The 26,695-nt window shown below is 37.5% G+C and overlaps 1 protein-coding gene across 1 annotated transcript in view; it reads left to right on the plus strand.

Annotated features, from left to right (window-relative positions):
- Nucleotides 1–26,695, plus strand: part of PIK3C2A (phosphatidylinositol-4-phosphate 3-kinase catalytic subunit type 2 alpha) — a 116,568-nt gene that overhangs the window by 930 nt on the left and 88,943 nt on the right. Inside the window, exon 2 of the mRNA XM_058305678.2 lies at nucleotides 22,420–23,558. Coding sequence (XP_058161661.1) covers nucleotides 22,491–23,558 — 1,068 coding nt within the window. The 5' untranslated portion in view covers nucleotides 22,420–22,490. The remainder of the gene's footprint in view (nucleotides 1–22,419; nucleotides 23,559–26,695) is intronic.

Below are 26,695 nucleotides of genomic sequence, written 5' to 3' on the forward strand. Positions count from 1 at the left end.
AAACTGAATGAAGAAAGTCTGGAGATAGAGAACGTGGGAGAGAGAGCTTGTTCTTTCCCCATATTAGTCTGATAGAAATTGAGGTTGTAATTATATTTTTATTTTGAGCAGTGGGTGTTTGAATTGAATGAAATACGGGAGGCCTTCCTCTTGGAAAAGCTTGTTTAAGAAGCACCTTAAAATCTTTCCAGGTGGACATTAGGCAGGAAAGCATTGTTGGGAAAGTTGTTTAATGTGTTGGAACATCAAAGCCAAAGATGAGAAGAGATGCAGAAAAAGGAAGGTGTTCTTAGGGAGTGGTGAAGACGTAGTGCAAAAGGGGGAAGGTTGCATAGAGGTCCATAACACTGATTCCAGAAGAGACTTCGTACCTTGCCTCCCTGGCTTGTGGCTGAAGTCTCCACAGGAGACCCAGCTTAGCAACTCTGCCGTATTTGGGGCTGGAGCTCTTATAGGAAATTATTCACCTTAGCAAATTAAACTGAAGTGCCTTTTCTGAGACATGTACACTTTTAAAGATATCTGCTGGTTTAATATTAAGACAGTCTGAGTACTGAAAAAGCATTATAATTGAATGAGAATCAAGAGATTTTGTTCATTAACTGAAACTTTGTTTTTATATAGGTACAAAATTTTGACTAAACTAATTCTAAAGCGGTTTTTTTCCCCATATGAAAATATGTTGCTGTTTGTGTTTTGTATGCATGTTGCTTGTGGTTTTCCTTGTATCAAGAGATTTTTTTTCATCCCTAGTTTCACAGCCTATTCAGTTTTATTCAATATATAAGCATGCTTGCATTTAGGATTTTTTAAAACTGCTGTAATTTTCTGTACCTACCTGTATATTAAGTATATGATTCTTTGTTTTCTCCTTCTGCTTTGAATGGTTCTAAAATTTTCACTTAGTTGAAGAATCCTGCATCAGTTCCCTTGCCAAGGAGTCTTTGATCTAGGACAGTGTTTTGCAACACATTCAGTAAGTTAACTTATACCTAAAGAGAGCATTGAATTTCCCAAGAGATCAGAGTTCTTTGTTCTTATCAAGGCATCAGTCCAGACTTTTCAGAGCAGCAGTAGTACAAACACTTTAAAAAATGCTTTGTAACTTGTCTTGCCTTGATAACTTAAATTATCTATTTTTATTATATTTGCCATGTTCCAAAAGGAGTTTAAGGCCAAGTAAGTGATAAAGGTGAATATTTCAGTGCAGTGCATTTATATAGTTGTAGAGTAGACGATTTATACCTGAATACAACCTTATCAAAAAGGAACCCTCCCAAAGATCTTATAGCTCTATTCTGCATGCGTTTCTTTCCTTAGTTCATTAATTCAACAGACATTTATTGAGGGCGTGCATGATGCCTGGCAATGTAAGGGTTCCAAGGACAGAAGAATGAATGAGACATGCTTTCCCTCAAGAAGTTCTCTAGTCCATAGGGGGAGACAAACACATTATAAGAGTGTGGTTATTAGGACAATAGTAGATTCAAAGAACTAAAAAGGATATAATCTCCTGAGCTGGGAGATGGGATAAACGGTTCTGGTAAGAAATGATGCTCAAGTTGAGTCTTAAAGGATGAATTTCTTATATTAATAAAGGCAGGATAAAGGCAGTTAGGTTCCAGACCCTGGTGTGCTACTTACCAAGCAGTGAGTTTTTGAACAAGTTGCTTGATATGTCTGGTATCTGTTTCCTTTTTCAAGATTTGACTACAACCAAGGCACTACTGTTTGATAGAAAAATTATGTGAGCCATATATGACAGCCACATATGTAAGAGATTTTGCATTATTTTTTGTATTAAATCTTTGAAATCTGGTATGTATTTTTTTTAATTGTTTCTTTTTTGTTGGTGTGTATTTTATACTTATAATACATTTCAGTTCCGACTCACTGCATTTCAAATAATTGCTACATGTGGCCAGTGACCACCATGTTGAACAGTGCAGATCTAGACCTTGAAAATTCAGCTATTTTATCCTAGATTCCTAAAAATGAAAAGCAAGTCCTATGAGAAATGTGTTACTAGTAATTTATAAATTCTAAACATTTGGTAGTATTCACATGTGATGTTCTGTTTATTGCAGTTATGGTTATACTTGGAATGATATTGCTGTAGGATATGATTCAGATTGTTCATGGAATTATGGTTAAGACTAGAAGAAACCTCTTTCTTTTCCCTGCCTCTGTGGTGGAGTCACATTTTTTATATCTATGTTTTCGACATTTATGTATATTTTGTATCCTTTTTTCTGCAATCTGTTTATAACGTGATAGATTCACAACACAATAGGAGAGTGGGCAGGGACATTTTGGGCAATTAAAAACAAAACATACAATTTGAAACTACTCCTTGGATTAAAAAAATTTTTTAATTCAGCTATTAGGTAGAAAAATGAATGGGATTTTTAAATACCCTTGATTTTTAATAGACTTAGAGGCAGTTAAAGTTGGCTTAGCAGCAAGTATTTGTCTTTTAACCTTGAGAATGCATTGATACATGATTAACATCCCTGTTAATTACTGTTAAATATAGACTTTCTGTTAGTCTTAAAGTGCAGGAGTTACATTATTAATATGAATAGTGTATAGTGCTGATTCACTTAATTTTCTGTGTATTGAATTTGTTTAAAAAAACACTTGATGCTTATATTAGACAAGATAACAATGACTAACCATAATAAAGTAATGTTCTTACCTTTTATTGATTAATGATTCTGCGTTACTTAGTGCTCTTTATTTCCCTAGCCCTGACAGCCTCTGAGGTAAATAGAACAAGTTGTCTTATTTTCTGGACAAGGAAAATAAAGCCCAGAAAGATTGTGACTTGTTTAGCATAATATACTGGAGGCAGTGCTTGAACTCTTAGGATGTTGACTAAGTTTTCTTTTCATTGCCTCTCCTCAAATGTTATTTGAGTATTTAGATACACAGCAATTACTCCTTTTTTGGAATGTGTGTTAAAGAAGGAGTCTTTCTATCTTTAGGAAGTTTATACTCCCCAGCAAGGAGAGAGCAACTACAATCCATATAGCTGAAAGTACTTTAGTTGTAAAAAAAAAAAATCGTCAATGGAGAATAGATCTAAGGGGAATGTAGTTACATTGAAAATGAGATTTAATTAGGCAAGATTTTTGATTTTTGAATATAGAGTTTAGATCTTAAACTGTAACTCTAGGAAGAAGAAGGTGATGAGTTGTCAAGGACAGAGTTATTTTCAATGCACAGGGTATGACTTAAGGAAAACTTAGATAAGGAAACATAGTATAGGCTCAAGGATATACAAGGCTTATCTGAAATGGTGAGAACAGGATAGATGTGAAGTGAAGAGATGAGAATTGATAACTGTAATAAAGAGTTTAGAGGCTAATGGCCAGACATTTTATGGTCTTTGGGTGATTTGGGATATCTTATCACAAGGCTATGAATTCCTATGGCTTGAGTAGAGTGGTAGATGTGGAAGGTTATGAGGATGACTGAAGGAGAGAGGTCGCTGACTGTAAATGAATGGCAGGGTAATGCAATTCCTGTTGTGAAATGAGTATGGATTTGATAAGGAATTTGTGACAAGAGAAAGGAATGGACAGTTAGGTAAGAGAAATATATTTAAAAATTGAACTATGGGAAAATTCTCATCTAAACAGATTTGTTTTTTAAAAGTCTTTTCCCATAAAAACAGTTTTCCTTCAGAAAGTAGTAATAGAAGCAGGTAGAAATTAAGGATTGTTAAACTCTACTACTGTGGAATGAGAGGAAAAAGCAAAGACAAATTGGCTTTCAAGATAGAAAGGTAAGGGAAATGAATGAGAGGAGACCGCAGAGGAAAAATCAGTGCAGATATTTACCTTCTGGAGAGATGGGACAAGAACATGGGTATTATGAGGAAGAAAGACATACTGAGGAAAATGGCCTGTCTCAGGGAACTGGAAAACACTTTTTTTCAAGTGCTTCCCCCCCCCCCCCCCCCCCCCCCAGTTTTGGGAATTATGCTAAGTGTGTATTTTTTTTTTTCCCCATGATGAACTCGGAAGGAGACCTAACAAAACTAGTGCTATGAACAGCCATAACTAAATTGATTTTTTTTTTTTACTAAGTGTCTGAACATTTGTTTGTATTATAATTTATAGTTATTCTGACACTTCTTTGCTGTTTGGTGAATAAGCCTTTTTTAGACTGTAGTGCTGAGTTGGGCAAGTTACTCTTTGGCTCCAGGGAACATGAAATAGTTTAAGTGTTCTTGTTTTTTTGTTTTTTTAATAATTTCTTACTTGCAGGAACTTTGCAAAAACAATAGATAGAACTCCAAAACAGCCCCTTACCCAGATACTCAGATTTACCAATTAATATTAACATTTTGTGACATTTATTTATCATTCTTTCTTTCTGTCCATTTATTATCTAAACATTTGACAGTAGGTTGCATATATTATGCTCCTCTAACACTTAACAGTCCTAGGTATATTTCCTGAAAACAAGGACACTCACTATGTAACCACCTTAAGTACAGCTATCAAATTTAAGAAATTTAGCATTGATATAAAGTATAAAATCAATATTCCAATTTTTTCAGTTGTCCCAGTGATGTCCTTTTTTTTTTTTCTGGATTGGAAGGCATTAAAATTTTTATTTTAGTAACATACACAACCTAAAAGTTTCCCCTTTAACCTCATTCAAATATATATATATATAGTTCAGTGGTATTAATTATATTCACAATGCTTTGCTACCATCACCATCATCCATTACCAAAACTTTTCCATCACTCCCAGCAGAAATTCTACCAATTAAGGTTTAACTCCACAATCCCTTCTCTCCCCAGCCCCCAGCACCCTGTGTTCTAGTTTCTGACTCTATGAATTTGCTTATTCTAATTACTTCATGTCAGTGACATCATACAATATTTGTCCTTTGTGTCTGGCTTATTTCATTCAACTTGATGTCTTCAAGCTTCATCCTTTTCACGACTGCATAATATTCCATTTTATGTATATACTACAGAATATATTGTGCTTATCCATTCATCTGTTGATGGACACTTGGGTTGCTTCTGAATAATGCCCCTGTGAACATCAGTGTGCAAATAGCTGTTTGAGCCCCTGCTTTCAGTCATTTGTGAACATACTTAGAAGTAGTTTGCCAGGTGTAGTAGTCAGCCAAAGGGGTGCTGATGCAATATACCTGAAATCTGTTGGCTTTTATAAAGGGTATTTGTTTGGGGTAGAAGCTTACAGTTACCAGGCCATAAAGCATAAATTACTTCCCTCACCAAAGTCTGTTGCCACATGGAGCAAGATGGCTGCCTATGTCTACCAAGAGTACAGGCTTCCTGGGTTCCTCTCTTCCTGGGGCTTGTTTCTCTCCAGACTCAGATGTCCTGCTCTCTCCATAGGGCCAGCTGTAGACTTATCAGGTGACCAGTTCTGTCTCTCTCCCCATGGCTCAATTCTCTTTGGGCTCAGCTGCTCTGTTCCTCTTTGTGCTTACTTTCCAGGCTCCAGCTGAAAACTCCAAACTTCCTTCTCTGCTGTGTAGTTTCTCTCTGTGTCCCTGCCCACCATGGGGGCAGGATGCAACATCCTACTGATGTGGCCTAATCAAAGCCTTAATCATTATTTAATCAAGTAAAAGTGTACCCTTGATTCCAGTATAATCTAATATGCCTGGAGGCACAGACCAGTTCATAAACATAATCCAATATCTATATTTGGAATTCATAAACAATATCAAACTACCACACTCCACCCGCTGCATTCCAAAAATATTCAAAAAACCTTATTTCAGTAACAATATTAAGTACAAAATCATATAATCAGTTTAAAGAAATACAGTTTGTCTTGGGGCAAAGTCCCATCTGCTGTAGACCTCTGAAACTTACAAAACCATTTAACTGCTTCTAGTTCACAAATGGACAAAGGATAAAACACTTCCATTTTTATAAGGAGAAATTGGTAGAGTAACATGAGCCTTGGGTCCTCTACAGTTCAGTAGACCTGTAGAACATACTTTATTAGATGTCAAAATCTGAGAGTCATTCTTAAGAAAATGGTTTCTTCTCCTTGGGGCCACATGGAGACCCACCCCTTCCAAAGGCATGCCCAATGGCCATTTTCTTGGTTCCACCCTCATCAAGCATCTGGGTGATGACTAAGCTCCAGACTTCTTATTAGACTACAGTGTAGCCTTTGCTTTTTGTCAGAATTGGAGAATTAAGCCTTTTATTAATGTGCTTATAGCACTTGGGCAAATTATAATCATTATAATAGAGTGGTATGGAAAGTAAAGAATGGAGTGGGAGCTGGACTTAGCTCACCCATTTTTAGACTTGTGAAGAAGCCACAGAAGCCTCTTATCTTAGCTTTTCACCTGCCAGCTGTTTAGATTCTTGGAACATTCTCTTCATTCTCTACTCCTGCTTCCTAGCTTTCTGTGTCTCAGGAGATCTTTGCCTTGCCACCTTTACCCCAGCCTTCACAGAATGTGATGCCTTCACGTTCTGTGAAGGCTGGAAATGCCTTGAAGGGTGTAATGGGTTTTGAATAATGTCTCCCCAGAATTCATGTCTATCTGGAACCTTATAATGTGACTTCCAAATACTTTAACAGAAAATGAGTGCAGCAAGAGTAGATTAAAATGTATTTATTGTATTTCTTAAGTTAAAATATTCATTTTGAGTATGATTTATGTACTTTAGTGAGTTCATGTACTTAAGTATCTAACAGAATATTGAAGGCAGTTGACTGAAGAATTGCTTCATAATCTGGTCCATATTAGATATAAATTCATTTAACAAATATTTGACTGAGTGCCTGCTTATTCTAGGACTGTTCTAGGTGCTAGAGATTCAGTAATGAACCAAATAGATAAATCTTTGCCTCATGGAATTTACAGTCTAGGTGGAAAGACAGACTAAAAGCAAATAAGTAAAATATATAGTTTATTAGATGCTACTACATGCTAAGGAGAAATTAAAGCAAGTTAAGTAATAAGGCAGTGAAGCTGGAGGAGGCTGCTGTTTTAAATAGGTTATCAGAGAGGACTTTACTCACATGTCACCTTCTCAATGAAGCCTTGAGGGGAGAGAATGAGTGCGCATTCAGCTATCTGGGGAGTGAGAAGAGTAAAGGCCCTTAGAGGCAGGTGAGCATAATGTATTTGAGGAATAGGGCCAGTGTAGCAAGATCAGAGAGGAGAGCTATGGAAAACATAAGCTATATATCAGAGGGAGAGAGAAAGAAAGAGGGAAGGAGAAAGAGAAGGAGGGATGGAGGGAGAGGGAGAGGGAGAGAGGAAGAGAGATCTCCCTATATATCTGTAGGGAGAAAAGATACAAGAGGGCGAGTTGAATCATTGTAAATACTTTACCTTTTCTCTGAGGGACATGAGTTATTGAATGTTCTGAGTAGAAGAATGACAACATCTGGGTTTTTCTTCACTCTGGCTGCTGTATTGAGAATTGTCTGAAGGCAGGTGAGGAATGGCAAAAGCAGAGCAGGGAGATGGGTTGGGAGGCTATTTTAATAAACTAGACAAGAGATGATGGTTTGGTTTAAGATGGTAGCAGGAATATAATGAAAAATGCTCAGATTCTCTAAATATTTTGAAGGTAGAACCGATAAGATTTTATGTATATATTAGTAACCATCTGATAGAGCTACTACCAAACATTGCTACTTTTCTGACAAGCCATAATTAAGTTAGGATTTTCTAATTTAATAGAAATAAGTAGAATAAACTTTACTGGATCTACATAAAATGGCAAAAGTGAAAACAATCTTCCAACTCACTCATAGGAAAATCTTATTATTCATTTATAAATGTTTTACTTGTATTTTTTTTAACTTTTTAAATTAGAGAAGTTATAGGTTTATAGAAAAATCATGCAAAAAATACAGTGTTCCCATACCCCTGTCACTATTAACACTTTGGGCATCATACCTTTGTTAAAATTCATGAAATTGTACTATAATTGTTTATATTAGGTATATTTCCCCCCATTTACCACCCTATTATTAAACACCTTGCATTAATGTGATATATTTGTTACAATTCGTGAAGAACAATTTTATAATTATAATATTAACTATAGTCCATTGTTTATAGTAGGGTTCATTGTGTTGTATAGTCCTATTTTATGTTTTAATTTTTATTCTAGTAACATACATGACTTAATATTTCCTCTTTTAGCCACATATATGTATATGTTAGTGCATTTAATTACACTCACAATGTTGTGCTACTGTCACCACCATTCATTTCCAAAACTTTACTATCAACCCAAATAGAAATTCTGTACAAATTAAGCATTAACTCCCTATTCCCTATTCCCAACCCATCTCCTTAATTTATTTCTGGATTCTAACTCTGTGGGTTTTTTACTTATTTTAAACTGCATTAAATACTCTTTACATAAATTGATTGCCTGTGTCATGTGCATTACCCATTAAATGATTCATATATAGGTGGTGAAACTTTGAGAAAGTGTATTTTATAATATTTGTTTTCTTTAGCATTTTTACCTTTTCCCCATGTTCTTTAATTATTAAGGGCAGGGTCCTTAATTTAGCCTATAGACTGACAAATGCAAAGGGTACAGTATAGCTCTTATTTCTGTTTTTTATGACATCATGTAGAAGATAAACATGCCAAGTTGAACTTCTTGTGTTCACCTAATTTGCCGCATGTTGGCAAAAAACAAACAAACAAACAAAACGTATAGCATTTATAATATAGCTGCTCTTTGTCATTTTTCACATACCATGTATTATGTAGTTACTAGAATGTGGTATTTAAAATATGTAGGGAGTAGATTCTTTTCTACTGTGACATACAATATACACAGAGAGAAGGGCATAAAGCACATATGATTATTTAGCAAATAATTGTAATATAAACACTCGTGTAACCAATCACTATGTTAGGAAGTAGAACACTGTCAGTATCCCAGAAGTCCCCAATGTACAGACGTCCCCCTATCATAACATTCCTTTCCTCTATTGTAACCACTGCCCTGACTTTTAAGAATCTTCTCCTTGCTTTTCTTTACAGTTTTACCATGAAGTGAACTTTTTTTTTTGCAGCCACTAGTTTTATTCAAGTTCTTATTTTGTACAACAGCTTTTATATTGCTCTCTGCTGAGCAGTTTAAAAACCAAAGAACATTTTATCATAAAATATATAAAATTTAGCGTAATCACTTGTAGTAGTGCTATGCACAGTTCAGTTCTGTTTTTGTTTTGCCTATCAAAACATTAACATGGGGAAGCAGACGTGGCTCAACTGGTAAGAGTGTCTGCCTACCATATGGAGGGTCCAGGGTTTGATACCCAGGACCTCCTGATCTGTGTGGTGAGCTGACCAACATGCAGTGCTGCTGCACACAGCAGCGTCACACAGGGGTGTCCCCTGCATAGGGGAGCCCCACGTTCAAGGAGTGTGCCCCGCATGAAAAATGCAGCCCACCCAGGAGTGGTGCCACACACACAAAGAGCTAATGCAGCAAGATGACACAACACAAAAGAGACGCAGTTTCCTAGTGCCACCTGATAATACAAGCAGACGCAGAACACACAAGCAGATATACACAGAGAGCAGACAACGGGGGAAAGGGGAGAGAAATAAATAAAATAAATCTTTAAAAAAATAATAAAAAATAAAATAAAATTAGAATAAAACAAAAACATTAACATGGTTCTAACTTTCAGGAAGTTTGCAGCCTGGCAATTAACACTGATCTGAATCTGCAGTATACATAGTATTTACAAAAGGGAATTAATTTTGGAATAATTTTAGATTTATGTAGTACTTGCAAAGACTAACTGCAGAGAATTCTTATATACCCTTCATCTAGCTTCCCCTAATGTTAACATGTTACATAACCATGGTAAATTTTTCAAAACTAAGAACATTGGTGCATTATTATTAACTAAACTATAACTAGACTTCATTAAGATTTCCCCAGTTTTTCCCCAGATGTCCTTTTTCTGTTTCAGGAATCAATCCAGGATACTCCTTTGTATGTAGTCACGTTGTCTACTTAGTCTTTATCCACCTTTCTCATCTTGACAGCTTCTTAGTTTTGGTTCTGTCAGTTTGAGAATTTTGAAGAGTATTGGTCAGGTATTTTATAGCATGTCCCTGAATCTGGGTTTGCCTGATGTTTTCTCATGATTAGACCAAACTTAGAGATTTTAGGGAAGAATACTACAGATGTGAAGTACCTTTCTCATCTCATCATATCAACAGTTACATGATATTAAGAAGGTGTATCACTGGTGATGTTAATCTAGATACTTGATTGAGGTCAGGTCTGCCAGTTCTCTCCACTGTGTTTTCCCTTTACAAGCTCTTATTTGTTGGAAGCAAACTACTAAATCCAACTCACACTCAAGAAGAGTGGAATTAAGTTCCACTTCCTAGAGGGGGGATATCTATATTTATTACTTGGAATTCTTCTGTAAGGAGGATTTATCCCTTCTCCACCATTTATATATTTAATAATTTAAATCAGTATTGACCTATGGGTATTTATTTTATTCTTTGGATTATAATCCAGTATTATCATTTATTTTGTAGCCACAAAATAAATAATTCTAGCTTTGGCCTGGGAGGATTGGTAGGTAAGCTATAGTTTAGTTTTTCATATTTTTGAAGTTTATGTGAATGGCATCATTGTATTTTTTTGTTTCTTGCTTTTGTTTGTTCAACATTGTTTCTAAGTTTTATCCATGTTTTGTATAGCTCTTGTTTATTCATTTATATTGCTGCATAGAATTCCATTGAGTGAACATACCATTTTTATCCATGTTTGGGTCAGTGAACATATGAGTTATATCCTGTTTGGGTTATTATAGGCAATGCTATTATTACTATTTTTTTTTTTTAAGATTTATTTATTTCTCTCCCCTTCCCCCCCACCCCCACCCCAGTTGTCTGTTCTCTGTGTCTGTTTTGCTGCGTCTTTTCTGTCCGCTTCTGTTGTTGACAGCGGCAGGGGAATCTGTGTTTCTTTTTTTGTTGTTGTGTCATCTTGTCGTGTCAGTTCTCCGTGTGTGCGGCACCATTCCTGGGCAGGCTGCACTTTCTTTCGTGCTGGGTGACTCTCCTTACAGAGTGTACTCCTTGCACGTGGGGCTCCCCTACGCGGGGGACACCCCTGTGTGGCAGGGCACTCCTTGTGCGCATCAGCACTGCGCATGGGCCAGCTCCACATGGGTCAAAGAGACCCGGGGTTTGAACCGTGGACCTCCCATGTGGTAGACGGACGCCCTAACAACTGGGCCAAGTCCGCCGCCAGCAATGCTATTATGAAGCATATTTGGTGCACACATTCACGAGTTTCTCCAGAATATATGTCCTTGAGTGTAATTGCTGGATCATAGAGTGTGGCTATCTTCAATTTTCCTATGTAAAATAACCCCTGTTTTCTAAAACAGTTGTACCACTTTACATTCATCCTAGCTGTTTGCCTGTGTGTGTTCATGTTCCAAATACTTGCTAATACTTCGTATTGTAAGATTTTATTTTATTTTTAAATATTATTCACCTCGATTAATGAATTTGTTTTTTTTTAAAGATTTACTTATTTCCCTCCCCTCCCCCTCCCCCCCCCCCCCCCCGCCAGTTGTCTGTTCTCTGTGTCTGTTTGCTGTGTGTTCTTCTTTGTCTGCTTCTGTTGTTGTCAGTGGCATGGGAATCTGTGTTTCTTTTTGTTGCATCATCTTGTTGTGTCCGCTCTCCGTGTGGGCAGCGCCATTCCTGGGCAGGTTGAACTTTCTTTCGTGCTGGGTGGCTCTCCTAGGGGGGCGCACTCCTTGTGTGTGGGGCTCCCCTATGCAGGGGCAGGACTCCTGCATGCATCAGCACTGCGCATGGGCCAGCTCCACACGGGTCAAGGAGGCCCAGGGTTTGAACTGTGGACCTCCCATGTGGTAGACGGACACCGTAACCACTGGGCCAAGTGCACTTCCCCCGCTTCCCCCGTATTGTAAGATTTTACATATGTATTTCCTTGATGACTAATAAGATTCAAAAAGATATTTTTTTCATATATTTATTGGCCTTTTGGGTTTCTCTTCTGTGAAGTTCATGCCTTGCTATTTTTCTTTTAAATCATCTTGTCTTTCTTTTTAATTTGTAGGAGTTATTTTTCCTTGGTTTGAGTCCTTTGTTTATATTTATTTACTTCCTTTCTTGTGGCTTGTTTTATCATTCTCTTTCTGTCTGATAAGTAAAAATTCTGAATTTTACTATGGTCAAATGTATTATCTTTTCCCCTTATTGTCAGTGCTTCTTAAGTCTTGTTTAAGAAATCTTTCCCTTCTCTGGTGTCATGAAGTTTCTCTCCTTTATCATCTATAAGCTTTATAGTTTTGCCTTTCACAGTTAAGTATTTGGTTTACCTTGGGTTGAGTGTTATCTAAGGAGGAAAGTCGGTGTCCAGTTTCACCTCCCACCCCCATCCCATATTGTCCTAGCACCATTTATTGAAAAGACTGTCCTTTCCCTGTCCATGTTCTGATGTGTCACTTTTGTCTTAAATCAGGTGTCCATATAAGTATGTGCCTTACTGCTGGGTTCTCGGCATATTCTGTAGATTTATTTATCTCTTCCTACATAAAAACCATACTTTCATCTCTTTCTTTCTATTTATTTTAATTGTCTCTAGAAAAATCTTAGATTACTTATGTGGCCTGCATTCCATTTCTTTTGGGTAGTGCTTTTCTAATCTCACCCAACACCTAGACATTCTTCCATTTTGTTGTCATTGACAGAGTTGGATGGTGCCTAATACAAAAGTACTTATTTCTTTTGTCAGATGAGTCCTTTTTCCTCCATGAATCAGTAGAGATAGGAGAATGTTATCTTCTTGACTACTAGATATTTTCCTCTTAACACAGATGGAGACCTTCTATTTTTAGCTTCCTGTTGCCATATCCCTTCTAGCTTTCAAGATATTCTTTTCTTTCCACCCTCTCCCAACTTGTTTATTCAAAACCCAACCACATGATTTTTCAGTTTAAATTGAATTACTAATATGTTAGCTATCTTAGTTTGCTTTATTTTGTTTCACAATTTGAGCTTCTCTTTGATAAAAGAAATGGATATTTCAAGTTCTAGTCATTGGTATATTCATTCAACAGCTGCATTAGAAATGAGAGTGGAGGATGAATAAATAAGTGTTCTTGACTTCAGTGGAATTATAAATCTGCTAGTTATCTGGTAATAAATTAATTGATGTCAGTGCATGTTATAACTGAACAGCAGTAATATAAACTGCATAATAAAATTACAAGAAACAGCAAAATAATTTATTATGCAGAAAAAAAATCCCCAGGATTTAGGGAAAAAGTTGATATTTATAATAGAGTATGTCTAATTAGACACTGTTTTTAGATAACTGTTAATATAAAAGTATATCATAATGAATTAACACTGCCTGGATTTGAGTCTTGATTACTATTTGCTAGCTGCAAATAAGCTCAGACAGATTATATAATCTCTGTGCTTAAGTTTCTTCATTTGTAAACTATGGATAAAAATAGCTACTTTAGAGAATTTTTGAGGATTATATTAGTTAATACATATAAAGTACTTAAAGCATTGCTTGGCATATGGTATGTATATATCTATATATAGATATATGCTATAACTTTAACAAACATTTTCCATGGTTCAGTCTTCATAATTTTATTTTTAATGATAGCATAATGTTTTGTTCCATGGAGATACTATATTTTTCTTTGTTCATTTTCATTTTAGAGGAGAAATATCTGTAGTGTTGAACTCAAATCATTGTTTCTCCATTTACTTATGTTTCTTGAATTTTTAAGATCGGAAAGCATAGAGATGGTATATTAGTTTCCTAGGGCTGCTATAATAAATTACTATAATCTGGATGGTTGAAAACACCAGAAATGGATTCTCTCACAGTTCTGGTAGCTAGACGTCTGAAATCAATGAAATTTTCCTCCTGAAAGCTCTAGGGAAGAATTCTCCCTTGACTCTTCCTGGTGTCTCCCAGCAGTCCTTGGAATTCCTAGACTTGTAGCTTCATCACTCCATTTTCTTTTTTTTTTTTTTAAAGATTTATTTATTTATTTAATTTCCCCCCCTCCCCTGGTTGTCTGTTCTTGGTGTCTATTTGTTGCGTCTTGTTTCTTTGTCTGCTTTTGTTTCTTTGTCCGCTTCTGTTGTCGTCAGCGGCACAGGAAGTGTGGGCGGCGCCATTCCTGGGCAGGCTGCACTTTCTTTTCACGCTGGGCGGCTTTCCTCATGGGCGCACTCCTTGCGCGTGGGGGCTCCCCCACGCGGGGGACACCCTTGCGTGGCACGGCACTCCTTGCGCGCATCAGCACTGCGCATGGCCAGCTCCACACGGGTCAAGGAGGCCCGGGGTTTGAACCGCGGACCTCCCATATGGTAGACGGACGCCCTAACCGCTGGGCCAAAGTCCGTTTCCCTCATCACTCCATTTTCACATGGCTTTTCTCTGTGTGTCTGTGTGTGTTCTTTCCAGTTTTATAAGGACACCAGTCACTGATTTAGGGTCTACCCTCATCTAGTACAATCTCATTTTAACTATTTTTTTTTAATAATTTTTTTTCTCCAAAGATTTGTTCATTTATTTCTCCCCCCTCCCTCCATTGTCTGCTCTCTGTGTCCATTCACTGGGTGTTCTCTCTCTCCTCTGTGTCTCTTTTTGTTGCGTCATCTTTTTTTTTTTTAAAGATTTATTTATTTCTCCCCCCCCCCCCCCCAGTTGTCTGTTCTCTGTGTCTATTTGCTGTGTCTTCTTCTTTGTCCGCTTCTGTTGTTGTCAGCGGCACAGGAATCTGTGTTTCTTTTTGTTACATCATCTTGTTGTGTCAGCTCTCCATGTGGGCAGCGCCATTCCTGGGCAGGCTGCACTTTCTTTTGCGCTGGGCGGCTCTCCTTTCCAGGCGCACTCCTTGCGCGTGGGGCTCCCCTACGCAGGGGACACCCCTGCGTCGCATGGCACTCCTTGCGTGCATTAGCACTGCGCAAGGGCAAGCTCCACATGGGTCAAGGAGGCCTGGGGTTTGAACTGCGGACCTCCCATGTGGTAGACAGACGTCCTAACCACTTGGGCCAAGTCCGCTGCCTGTTGCGTCATCTTGCTGCATCAGTTTTCCATGTTGGCCGACACTCCTGTGCAGGGTGGCCTCCTGCACGGGGCAGCACTCTGTGTGGGCCAGTTTGCGACGTGAACCAGCTTGCCTTCACCAGGAGGCCCTGGGTAGCCAACCCTGGACTTCCTTTATGGTAGATGGGAGCCCGATTGCTTTAGCCACATTCACTTTGTTTATCTTAACTATTTACATCGGCAAAGACCCTACTTCCAAATAAGGCCACTTATTGATATTCCTGGAGAAGAAGGATTTTGTGGGGGACACTGTTCAGCTCATTACAGATGTACCAGGACAGACTTGTTTTATTTTTTTCTGAGATTAAACTTAAATTGTAAATGGATGTCTACCACATAAGAAGCAAAGAGCTTTTAAATTAATTCTTCTCTTTTTGGTATGCAAATGATTGTCCAAAACTGAATAGTTTAATTGCCTTCTTTTGAAGAATTTTAAAGTAGCTACAGCCTTTCAGTCTTCACTGGGTTACTTTATGTTGGGAAATTGTTGGCAGATGATACATAGTCCTCATTCAAAAGCTAGCTATATTGTCTTTCCCAGCTTGAATTAAGGGAACATTGGCATTGAAGTATTCGTTTTGAATTAAAAGTTAGGAATTTTAATGCAAAGTGTTTGTCATCAAATGAAGTTTTATTTTTAAAAATTAATGGGGCTAATCAATGCAGCAGCCCCAGAAAAATAGTTGAAGCACAGGGTTAGTTTTTGAACAGTGTTTTAAGTCTTTTTATTATGATTTGGTATTCTGTGCATGATAATCATTTAGAAAACTAGAATATGGTTAATCTTAGATGCCAACAGGCAGATGACTATTACTGACTACTTAGAATTAAAATTACTTTAGCTGTACAGCTTTAGTTTGGTGTTAGGGTTGGAGAAATGATGTGATGAACATCACATTCACTGTTAAAATTTATTTCTAACCACTAATTTTATATATTTTTCAGTGAATGAGAATTAACATTCACTCAAGATATTCAGAACAAGCATGTTCTCCAGTGAATAAACTGTATCTCAAACTCATTTAAAAATATCCAAATCCCCCCTTTCAGAACAATGTTATATCATTACCAGATATGGTAACCTTGAGTACTTAAATAACAAATTGGCATTATGCTTGTGGAAGAATAATGACAATTCAGTATCTTTATCTCTTTGTAATTTTTAAAAATGTGTTTGTTTTGTTTTATTCCATTTTATTTTCTGAAAAATAGGCAGTGTGTTATGGTGTTCAACAACTTGACTCATTTCTCCCACTTTGTATATCCACACTCTTGTACCATATAAATGCCTTCTTCAAGACTGACAGTCCTCATTCCCTCTTGTTAAAACACATATTCAGTAAATGAATTTCATATTAAGCAGCTTGCTTTTAAATATTGTGGGGAAGTAAAAAATGAGCAAAGGTGTACCTCTGCATTTAAAGAAACTTATTTTAGTCCATTGAGTAGACAAGTTCACAGATACTGTGTTAATCAAGATCTTTTGGTTACCCTGGCAAAAACTCATTTTAAACTAGCTTAAACAAAAAGGGGAGTGTATTGGCTCACATCAGTGTAAAAGCTGGCCTTGAGCATGGTTGGATCCATATGTTACTATTATCCAAAATCGATCTCATTTTATTTCATTTAGCTCTGCTTTCATTCCCAGGCATCATCTCCTCAATTGGTGGCACAGAAGGCCACAGCAGTGCCAGGCTTACATTCCATGAGTTTAGCAATCACAATTAGAAGCTTCCTTTCCACATAGTTTCAGCAGAAGTCCTTGGGTTAACTCATGGTTGGCCAGATCTGGATCCTCTGGAGTGGGTGGAGAGGTAGTGGTAGAAGGGATAATAAATGGGGACATTAGTTTCTGAAAAGAATGAATGCTAAGCAGACAAAGACAGCATAAAGTCTACAAAAATAAAGAAGGTAAATGCATAAACAAATTTTTAGTTGAGGTAAAATGATAAATTATGACAAGAGGTGCTCAGGAAAAGCTTCAGAGAGTGGGGAGTATTTGTTGGGCCCTGAAAGACAAGTAGAATTTTTCAAGACAGGATAAAGAAAGAGAGGACTTTCTAGGTCACTTATTTGAAAACTTTGGCAGTGAAAGAAGAAAATTAAAATGAAAACAACTGGACTGTAAAGGTTTGGAATGTTAAGTTTCCCTCTCAACATGGTGAAAACTTGGGCATTTTTATGGCAAAGGACCAGAAGCAAGTAAAGGAGAAATTAACAATGCAGAGAAGGGAATTATTGATAAAGAAGTAGAGGGGAATTTAATGGGATTAAGGATCTAAGTAGAGAAGTCAGTTAGAAAGGAAAAGGGAGCTATTTATTCTTAGGAAGCAAAGTGGTAGTAGTAGTGCAGGTTAAAACTCTTGAGAAACTAGTTAAGTGGCTTCAGTTGTGTGTTTTAAAAAGAATAAAAAAGTTTTTAGTTATCTGTTGCTGTCTAACAAACTATTCCAAAATGATTCTGTGGGTTAGCAGTTTGACTTGAGCTCACCTAACCTGCTGATCTTACCTTGGGTCACTCATGTGGACTTGGACTGTGCGTGGGTGGCTCATGTACATGATGGTGGTTGGTCTGGTTGGGCTTCTCTCTCATCCTTAAGGAAGAGTCACGTTTCAGTGGCTGCATTTCAAGGAAAGACTTGCTTAAACAGTGAGATGTCTTATGGGGGAGTGCGGGCGCTTTCCCAGCCCTGCTGCTGCTCCCTGCCATGACCTGCCTGCCATGCCTGCGTGTGCAGCTCCCACCTGTGGTAGACCCCGGGGGGCGCTTGGTACTGACGGAGTGCTCCCTCAGGCTGGAGTTTATGGCTGAGGTGCGGAAGAAGGTGCAAGAAGCCTGGCAGAACGCAAGGCCCGGGAGAATGCCGCTGAGCACCGAGAGCTGATCATCTGGAAAACAGTCAGAGAACCAGCGGCTGCACGAGCTGCGGCTGGCTTGGCTGCGGCAGGAGGCCCAAGAGGCGCAGGCCTGGGCGCAGCTCAAGGAGCAGGCGAAAAACTTCATCACCTGTGAGAACCTGGATGCACAGGTGGAGGAAGCATTGGACTTGCCAAAGAGCTACAACTGGGCGCTCACAAGAGAGGGGCTGCTGGTCAAGCCATAGCACAGGGACACCTAGGGCCTAGTAAGGACAGGGACCTTGTGTGTCTGAGGGTGGGAGGGCTGGGCCTGACGTGGAATAAAGCAGTTGATGCTTCTTGCAAGGAAGATGCCGCCTACCCTGGCCTCTGCACCCACCATTGGTAGGAAACTCTCAAACATGGTGCCCTGTTCTGCCCACAAACACCTGAGCAGGTCACAGATCCTGGAGCAGAAGAAGGTGCTCAGCAGTGCCTTGGGGCAGCCAGGCCTTCTCCTCAGTATCATCAAGGACAGGGGCTGGGGAACCACAGTTTAGGGCAACACCTGCTGCTGCCTGTTTTGTAAAACTTTATTGATGCACAAAAAAAAAAAAAGTTGTCTTATGGCCTAGGCATGGAACTCCCAAATTTTAACATCTGCTGTGTTCTGTTAGTCAAATCAAGTCATAAGGTCAGCTCAGATCCAGAGAGTGGAAAAATAGACCCAATCTCTGTGAGAGGAGCAACAAGGTCACATTGCAAAGGGGCATGTATACTAGAATGGGAGGTATTTATTACTAATCACCCCCTCTCCCACAACATTTTACTGTGAAAATTTTCAGTCATACAGCCAAGATGAAAGAATTGCAAAGTGAATACAAATATACCTACGACCTAGATTCTACTACTAACATTTTCCTGTACTTGCTTTATCACATATTTATCCATCTGTCATTCCTCTTCCTGTCTTATCAGTTCACCTTATTTTTTTTTTTTTGGTGCATTCCCAAATAAATTGTAGACATTAGTACTTTCTTCTAAGTATTTTGTGTATATTTAACAAGAGTTCAGTATTTATTTAATGCTTTTCTTTTTTCTTTAAGGAACTGAAGAATTATTTGGAAACATGCTAAAGAATTTCTAGTCTGCATGTTTGTATTTTTTGTTTGTTTTTAAGATTGATTTATCTGTCTGCTCTCTTGTGTCTATTCACTGCACATTCTTCTGTGTCTGCTTGTCTTCTCTTCTTGTCTTCTCTTTAAGAGGCACCAGGAACCAATCCTGGGACCTTCTAGTGTGGGAGAGAGGCACCCAATCGCCCAAGCCACCTCTGCTCCCTGGTTTGTTGTGTCTCTCACTGTCTTTCCCTCTGTGTCTCTTTTTGTTGCATCATCTTGTTGCGCTAGCTCCAGGACCCTCCATATGGTAGAGAGGAGCCCAATCAGTTGTGCCACATCCACTTCCCTGTATGTGTTTTTTCTTTAATTAGAGAAGTTGTAGGTTTGCGGGAAAAAATCATGTAAAAAATACAGTGTTCCCATATGTCTCCCCTCCCCTTTATTAACACTTTGCATTCGTGTGGTACTTTGTTATAATTGATGAAAGAATATTATAATTGTAGTATTAATTATAATATAGTTTACATAGGATGTATTTTTCCTTAATATACCACCCTATTATTAACACCTTGCATTAGTGTGGTACATGGTTGTAATTCATGAAAAAACACTGTTATAATTGTATTAACTATAGTCCATCATTTACAATAGGTACACTATGTTGTACAATACAATGTTTTATCAATTTTTAGTCTAACATATATATCACCTAAAATTTTCCCCTTAACTACATTCACATACATAATCATTGCTGTTAATTACTCTCACAATATTGTGCTACCATCACCACCATCCATTTCCAAAACTTTACAGTGAACACAAATAGAAATTATGTACAAATCAAGTATTAACTTCCCATTTCCTACCCCCAGCCCAGCCTCTAGTAGCATATTTTCTAGATTCTGACTTTGGTTATTCTAATTATCTCATACCAGTGAGATAATACAGTATTTGTCCTTTTGTGTCTGGATTATTTAAAGCCACATAATGTCATCAAAGTTCATCCATGTTGTTCTGTGAAGCAGAATTTCGTTCTTTTTAATGCTGAATAATATTCTGTTTTATTTATATATCACATTCTATTTATCCATTCATCTGTTGATGGACACTTGGGTTGCTTCCATCTTTTGACAATTATGAATAATGCCCCTGTGAACACTGATGTTTAAATATCTGTTTGAGTTCCTGCTTTTGGTTCTTTTGGGTATATACCTAGCAGAGGGATTGCCGGGTCATACGATAATTCTGTACTTAGGTTTTTGAGGAACTGTCAAACTTTCTTCCATAGTAGCCGTACCATTTTACCTTGCCACCAGCAATGAATGAGTGCTATTTCTCCACTTCCTCTCCATAGTGTTTTTCTTTTGATATCAAGTTTACAAACAATAAAATCTTAAGTGTTCATTGTGCCTTTATTCTGCAATCCACCACAGAAGAGAAAAATATGAAATGGCTTTTCAGTGAAGTATCAGAAATTCAACTATCATTGCATAAAAGAATTGCAAAGCAATACTCCAAGATGGTCTTAAATACCTTTCTTCATTTTTTCATCACTAATAAGTTTTTTGTTTAGTATTTTCCTAGCATTTAGGATTTTCATTTGTGTTATATTAAATTAAATTTACTTTGGGCCTTTCCCTACATGCTTTTATCATTTATTGAGTGTATACTGTAGACAAGCACCATGCTAGAAAAAAAAGACGATGAGATGTAAACAGTGTCTCTCTTTTTAGGCATTCCAAACTAATTGTATCTCAAAGTAGATTAGATTACTAATAGATACCACTGAATTCTAATGCTTAAGTTCAATAAGAAGCAGTTTTACCTGTATTATTTCATTTAATCTTTATAGTAACTTAATAGATACTTTTTTTTCATTTTAAAAGTTAGGAAACTGGGAAGCGGTTGTGGCTCAACTGATGGACCTCCTATATGGTAGGCAGATGCTCTAGGGTTCAGTAGGGCCTCCTGATCCATGTGGTGAGCTGGCACATGTGCAGTACTGCTGCGTGCAAGAAGTGCCGTGCCACACAGGGGTGGCCCCGTGTAGGGGTGCCCCATGCACAAGGAGTGTGCCCCGCAAGCAGAGCCACCCCACGCAAAAAAAGTGTAGCCCTCCCAGGAGTGACGCCACACACATGGAGGGCTAACGCAGCAAGATGACGCAACAAAAAAAGTTACACAGTTTCCCAGTTCTGCATGACAAGAATGCAGACAGACACAGAAGAACATAGTGAATGGACACAGAGAGCAGACAATGGGGAGGAAGGGGAGAGGAAATAAAATTAATCTTTAATTTAAAAATTCTAAAAAGAAACTAAGGATGAATACATTTTCACTTTGAACCAAGGCCATGTGACTGCAGAACCCACTTTTAACCCCCCTGTATAATACTAATTAGAAGCAGGAATGGTGCTCTCTAATGCACAGTTGTTAATTAAGACTCTACTAGGTTATATTTTGCTTCTTGGTCTGAATCAAATGTTTGTCTTAAATAGAGAAGTGTACATTTTATGAACCGATCTATGAGAAGGTTTAAAAATAAACTATCTTGTAGTTATTTCATGAATAAAAATGGTCTAGCAGCTTAAAAAGATAAATTCTGGTGTTATAACTATTGATTTAATTGCAGACAATCAGAATAGAAGTATGATCTAACCTATTTGATGAATTCTGCCATAATTTAACCTTTGAGTATAGCCTTAGGATTTCTGTTTTATTATTCTAATCTATATTACTTTGTAAATGTTTAATAATCCTAGAATAGTATAATCCCTTAATCACTTTTTCACATGATATTATGTTAAAGCAGAAGTGCTTGGGTTTTATTGATTAGATATTGAATGTTTTATTGCTAATTGACCTTTGAGCAATTTAACAAATACCAAAATATCAAAACCATTTTAACTTGCTGTTTGCATGACTGAAAACCCTATCTGAATTTTTGAAAATAGGCAACTAGCACTTAAATCATTTCATGCCAAGAATTCTACCAATAAAAAGTGCTACTGATTAATGGCAGCCATTGTGAAAGCTGAAGTAAAAACTTCTTGAGTTCATTTACTGAGCCAGCTTTCCTCTTACATCAGGGAATTGGGTAAATTCATGTATGTCTAAACCCAACAGTGTATAAGGTATTTTTAAAATGTTTCTTCACTCAGATTTCCCCTAACTGTCCATTTTATTTTTTGTAGTGTATTTTTGTAAGTGGCATCAAATTTTAAACCGTAAGGTCAATTGCAAACAGATTTGTGTTTAGAAAATCTAATTGAGTATTATGTTTCTTTTTATGTATAGGTCTTACTATTTTGGGAACTACAAGAAAAAAAGTAGATTAGGAGAAGATAGCTTTGGTCACTTAAGTGGACATGGCACAGATATCCAGCAAGAACGGATTTAAAGAATGTTCATCTTCATCAATGGAACAAACAAGAACAAAAGATGTGGGCAAAGAAGAAGCATTACAGATGGAAGCAGAGGCATTAGCAAAACTGCAAAAAGATAGACAAGTGACTGATAATCAGAGAGGCTTTGAGTTGTCAAGCAGCACCAGACAAAAAGCACAAATTCATAACAAACAGGATTATGACCTGATGGTGTTTCCTGAATCGGATTCCCAAAAAAGAGGAGATATTGATGTAGAAAAGCTTACTCAAGCTGAACTTGAGAAACTGTTGTTGGACGACAGTTTTGAAACTAGAAAAACACCTGTGTTGCCAGTTACTCCTGTTTTGAGCCCTTCGTTTTCAGCACAGTTCTATCTTAGGCCTACTGTTCAGAGAGTACAGTGGCCACCTGGATTATCTGGGTCTTCCACTTATACTTTACCTTCTGTTTACCCCTCAACTTACAGTAAACAGGCTGCATTCCAAAATGGCTTCAATCCAAGAATGCCTGCTTTTCCATCCACAGAACCTATATATTTAAGTCTTCCAGGACAGTCTCCATATTTTTCATATCCTTTGACACCTACCACACCATTTTATCCACAAGGAAGCTTACCTACCTATCATCCAGTAGTCAGTCCTGACATGGCAAAGCTATTTGATAAAATAGCTAGTACATCAGAATTTTTAAAAAATGGAAAAGCAAGGACTGATTTGGAGATAAATTCAAAAGCCACAGTCAGCAATCTACAGGTATCTTCCAAGTCTGAGGATATCAGTAAATTCGACTGGTTAGACTTGGATCCTCTAAGTAAACCTAAGGTGGACAATGTGGAAGTATTGGATCATGAGGAAAAGAAAAATGTTCCAAGTTTGCTAGCAGAGGATCCTTGGGATGCTGTTCTTCTTGAAGAGAGATTATTACCAGCAAATTGTCACCTCGAAAGAAAAGTGAATGGAAAATCCCTTTCTGGGGCAACTGTAACAAGAAGCCAGTCTTTAAATATTCGAACAACTCAGCTTACAAAAGTCCAGGGCCAAATATCTCAGGTATAGTCTTTTCTTACTAACTTCTCAAACTTAGTAGTATAAAACAGAGCTCATATTTATGTATATATTTTATTAGGGAAAAGAAATATTTTTATTTTGAATCTTGTTTTCTTTGCTCACAAGTGTGCTGTGATTCTTAGATTAAATTGGCAAAGGATTAAATGTGCTTAGGGCAGTTGAAAAATTGCTTGCTATTGATAATATTTTTTTCTAAGATTATAACCTTAAAAAGAAGCCCTCTATCTAGGATCCAGCTGCCGCTGAGAGACATTTAAGATAATTTTTGTTTCTCCATGTCTCTTCAGTATATACGATTCTTTTTTCTCTTCCTCATCTCTTTTATTTTTCAGGACTAACAAAGAATTTTGGTTTTTAACCCCACTATAGAAATTCTTGTGCATATTATTTTTGTTGTTTTAAACCATGAATAAATGAATGAATGAAAAATCTCCCTAGAGAGAAAACAGAAGAGTCATTGAAAGGACTTTACCTAAAAGCCCATATTGATAAAAATGAAGAATGGAGCAAAGCCTATATATTGTAGTTTCGGAGTTCATGTAGTCTTGCTATCTGAAATAATTAATGAAGGAGTGGGTGGGACAGTATGTCTTTGCTCAGAAGAGAGGCAGCAGGGCTTACACTTCTCCCTTTCCTACATAGTCCATCATTGCAGATTTGTACTTTCCTCTTATGATAGCTCTGGTCCAGAGGAATGTTTAAACCTCATTTTCACCTTATGGTGAATTACATCATTCAGCTAATTAGATTAGCACTTAGTAATATTTTTTGCCTTGGGAGTCAACTAGCATTTAGGAAAGGAAGAATGAGTCTTGAATTATTTGGATAGGTTTATGTTAAAAAGCCATTTTGGTTGTTTGGGGAAGAAGGAAGCTGGTATTAATGTCTAAAAAAAAGATAAGTAGTTTTTGTATGACTTGATCAGAATGCAGAGAAATCTTAAGAAGTGCAATGTTTTTTCCATTGTATTTTGAGCACAGCAGGCATTAAGAAATGCATTGTGCATGGCAACCTAGTATATAAGTATGTAAAATGGTCAAAAGAAATGTTTTGTGAAATTGCATTTACCCTAAGAGTGGAGTGATGTGATGTTTTGTCTTCCATTCTATTTCATTTTTTAAAACGTTGATCATTACTAACTACATTGTTTCTTTTTTTTTTTTTTAGAAAATAGGGCCTTCTCGCTTTTTTTTTTTAAGATTTATTTTATTTTATTTATCTCGCCCCCCTTGCTGCTTGCGCTCGCTGTCTGATCTCTGTGTCCATTCACTGCATGTTCTTCTGTGTCTGCTTGTCTTCTCTTTAGGAGGAGAGGTCCCAGGAACTGATCCTGGGACCTCTGACGTCGGAGAGAGGCACTCAATTGCTTAAGCCATCTTTCTATCTTTCCTCTACGTTATCTTGCTGTGCCAGCTCTCCACGGCACGAGCCATCAGCTCTCCATGGCATGGGCAGTAAGCTCTCTGTGCTGTGAGCCAGCTTGCCTTCACCAGGAGGCCCTGGGAATCAAACCTGGGGCCTTCCATATGGTAGATGGGAGCCCAATCACTTGCGCCACATCTGCTTTCCAATACATTCATTTCTTGATGCACTTTTGGGAAAACACTGACGTGTGATGGATAAATTGTAACAAGATTAAACTTGGTAAAAATAAACAGAAAATTCTAAAATGTAGGGAAATATAGGAGATATAGTTAATAGTAAGTTGTACATCGGTCACAATTGTGATATGGCTATCAAAAAAGGTTAAGCAATGTTTAGGCTTCATCAGAAGTAGTCTGATGTCAGGCAATATTGTGTTCACTTTTGGGTGCTACATTCATATTTATTTTTCAGTGTCAGTTTTTTATGTCCAAGCGTGTCTCTTTGTGTACAGAAAGATGATTTATAGTTATGGTTTTAATATTTACTTTATACAATTTACAAATAAAATAAGATTTTGGAAGACTTTAAATTTAACTTATATAAATTTTTATGTATTTTTAATAAAATAAGAACAGCCACCTCCTTAAGTCTTTGGTTATTGCTCTGTCAGTATAGGAACTAAATTTCCCTTCAAAACAACTCCCATTTACAAACTTAGCAATATTTCCCTAGCATTTAAAACTATTTTAGGGAACCACTTGGCCCAGTGGTTAGGGCATCCGGCTACCACATGGGAGGTCCGTGGTTCAAACCCCAGCCTCCTTGACCCGTGTGGAGCTGGCCCATGCGCAGTGCTGATGCGTGCAAGGAGTGCCGAGCCATGAGCGGGTGTCCCCCGTGTAGGGGAGCCCCACGCACAAGGAGTGCGCCACGTAAGGAGAGCCACCCAGCGTGAAAGAAAGTGCAGCCTGCCTAAGAATGGCGCCGCCCACACGGATAGCTGACGTAACAAGATGACGCAACAAAAAGAAACACAGATTGCCGTGCCACTGACAACAACAGAAGTGGACAAAGAAGAAGACGCAGCAAATAGAGAGAACAGACAACCGGGGTGGGGGGGGGAGGGGAGAGAAATAAATAAATAAATAAATCTTAAAAAAATTAAACTATTTTAAAAGTTAATACTTTAGATTTTTCTTTTGAGCACTTCAGAAGTTTAAATTTATAGGGCAAACTGGTGATCTTAGCAAACAAAATCTTTCTGAGCATGTAAATAATTCCTGTATATATTACAATACAGTAAATATTCTAAATCTTTCAGTATAGTTATAAACTTAGTTAAAAAAAAACTAAGCTAACACCTTTCAATTTTAAATTACATGGCAATTACACATTTTAAATCAGAATTATTTTCTCAATATTCTATGTCTTCTTGTCCAACTAAGTGGTAATTTTTACAAAATAAGAACAGTCACCCCCTGAAGTATTTGAAAGGAGAAAGGGAAACTTGAAGTCAAAGATCACCACAAAGGAGAATATATCTATGGGTGGAATTGCTGGGTCCTCTAGTAATTAATTCAATGTTTAACTTTTTTGGGAACTGCCAAGCTGTTTTCCATGGTAACTGCTCCATTTTACAATCCTATCAGCCCTGAATGAGTGTTCCAATTACTTCACATCCTCACCAATATGTATTATTTTCTGTTTTGTTTTATTTTGTTTTAGTTGTAGCCATCCTAGTGCGTGTCAAGTAG

This window comes from Dasypus novemcinctus, chromosome 10 (genome assembly GCF_030445035.2).
Source record: "Dasypus novemcinctus isolate mDasNov1 chromosome 10, mDasNov1.1.hap2, whole genome shotgun sequence".
Lineage (NCBI taxonomy): Eukaryota > Metazoa > Chordata > Mammalia > Cingulata > Dasypodidae > Dasypus > Dasypus novemcinctus.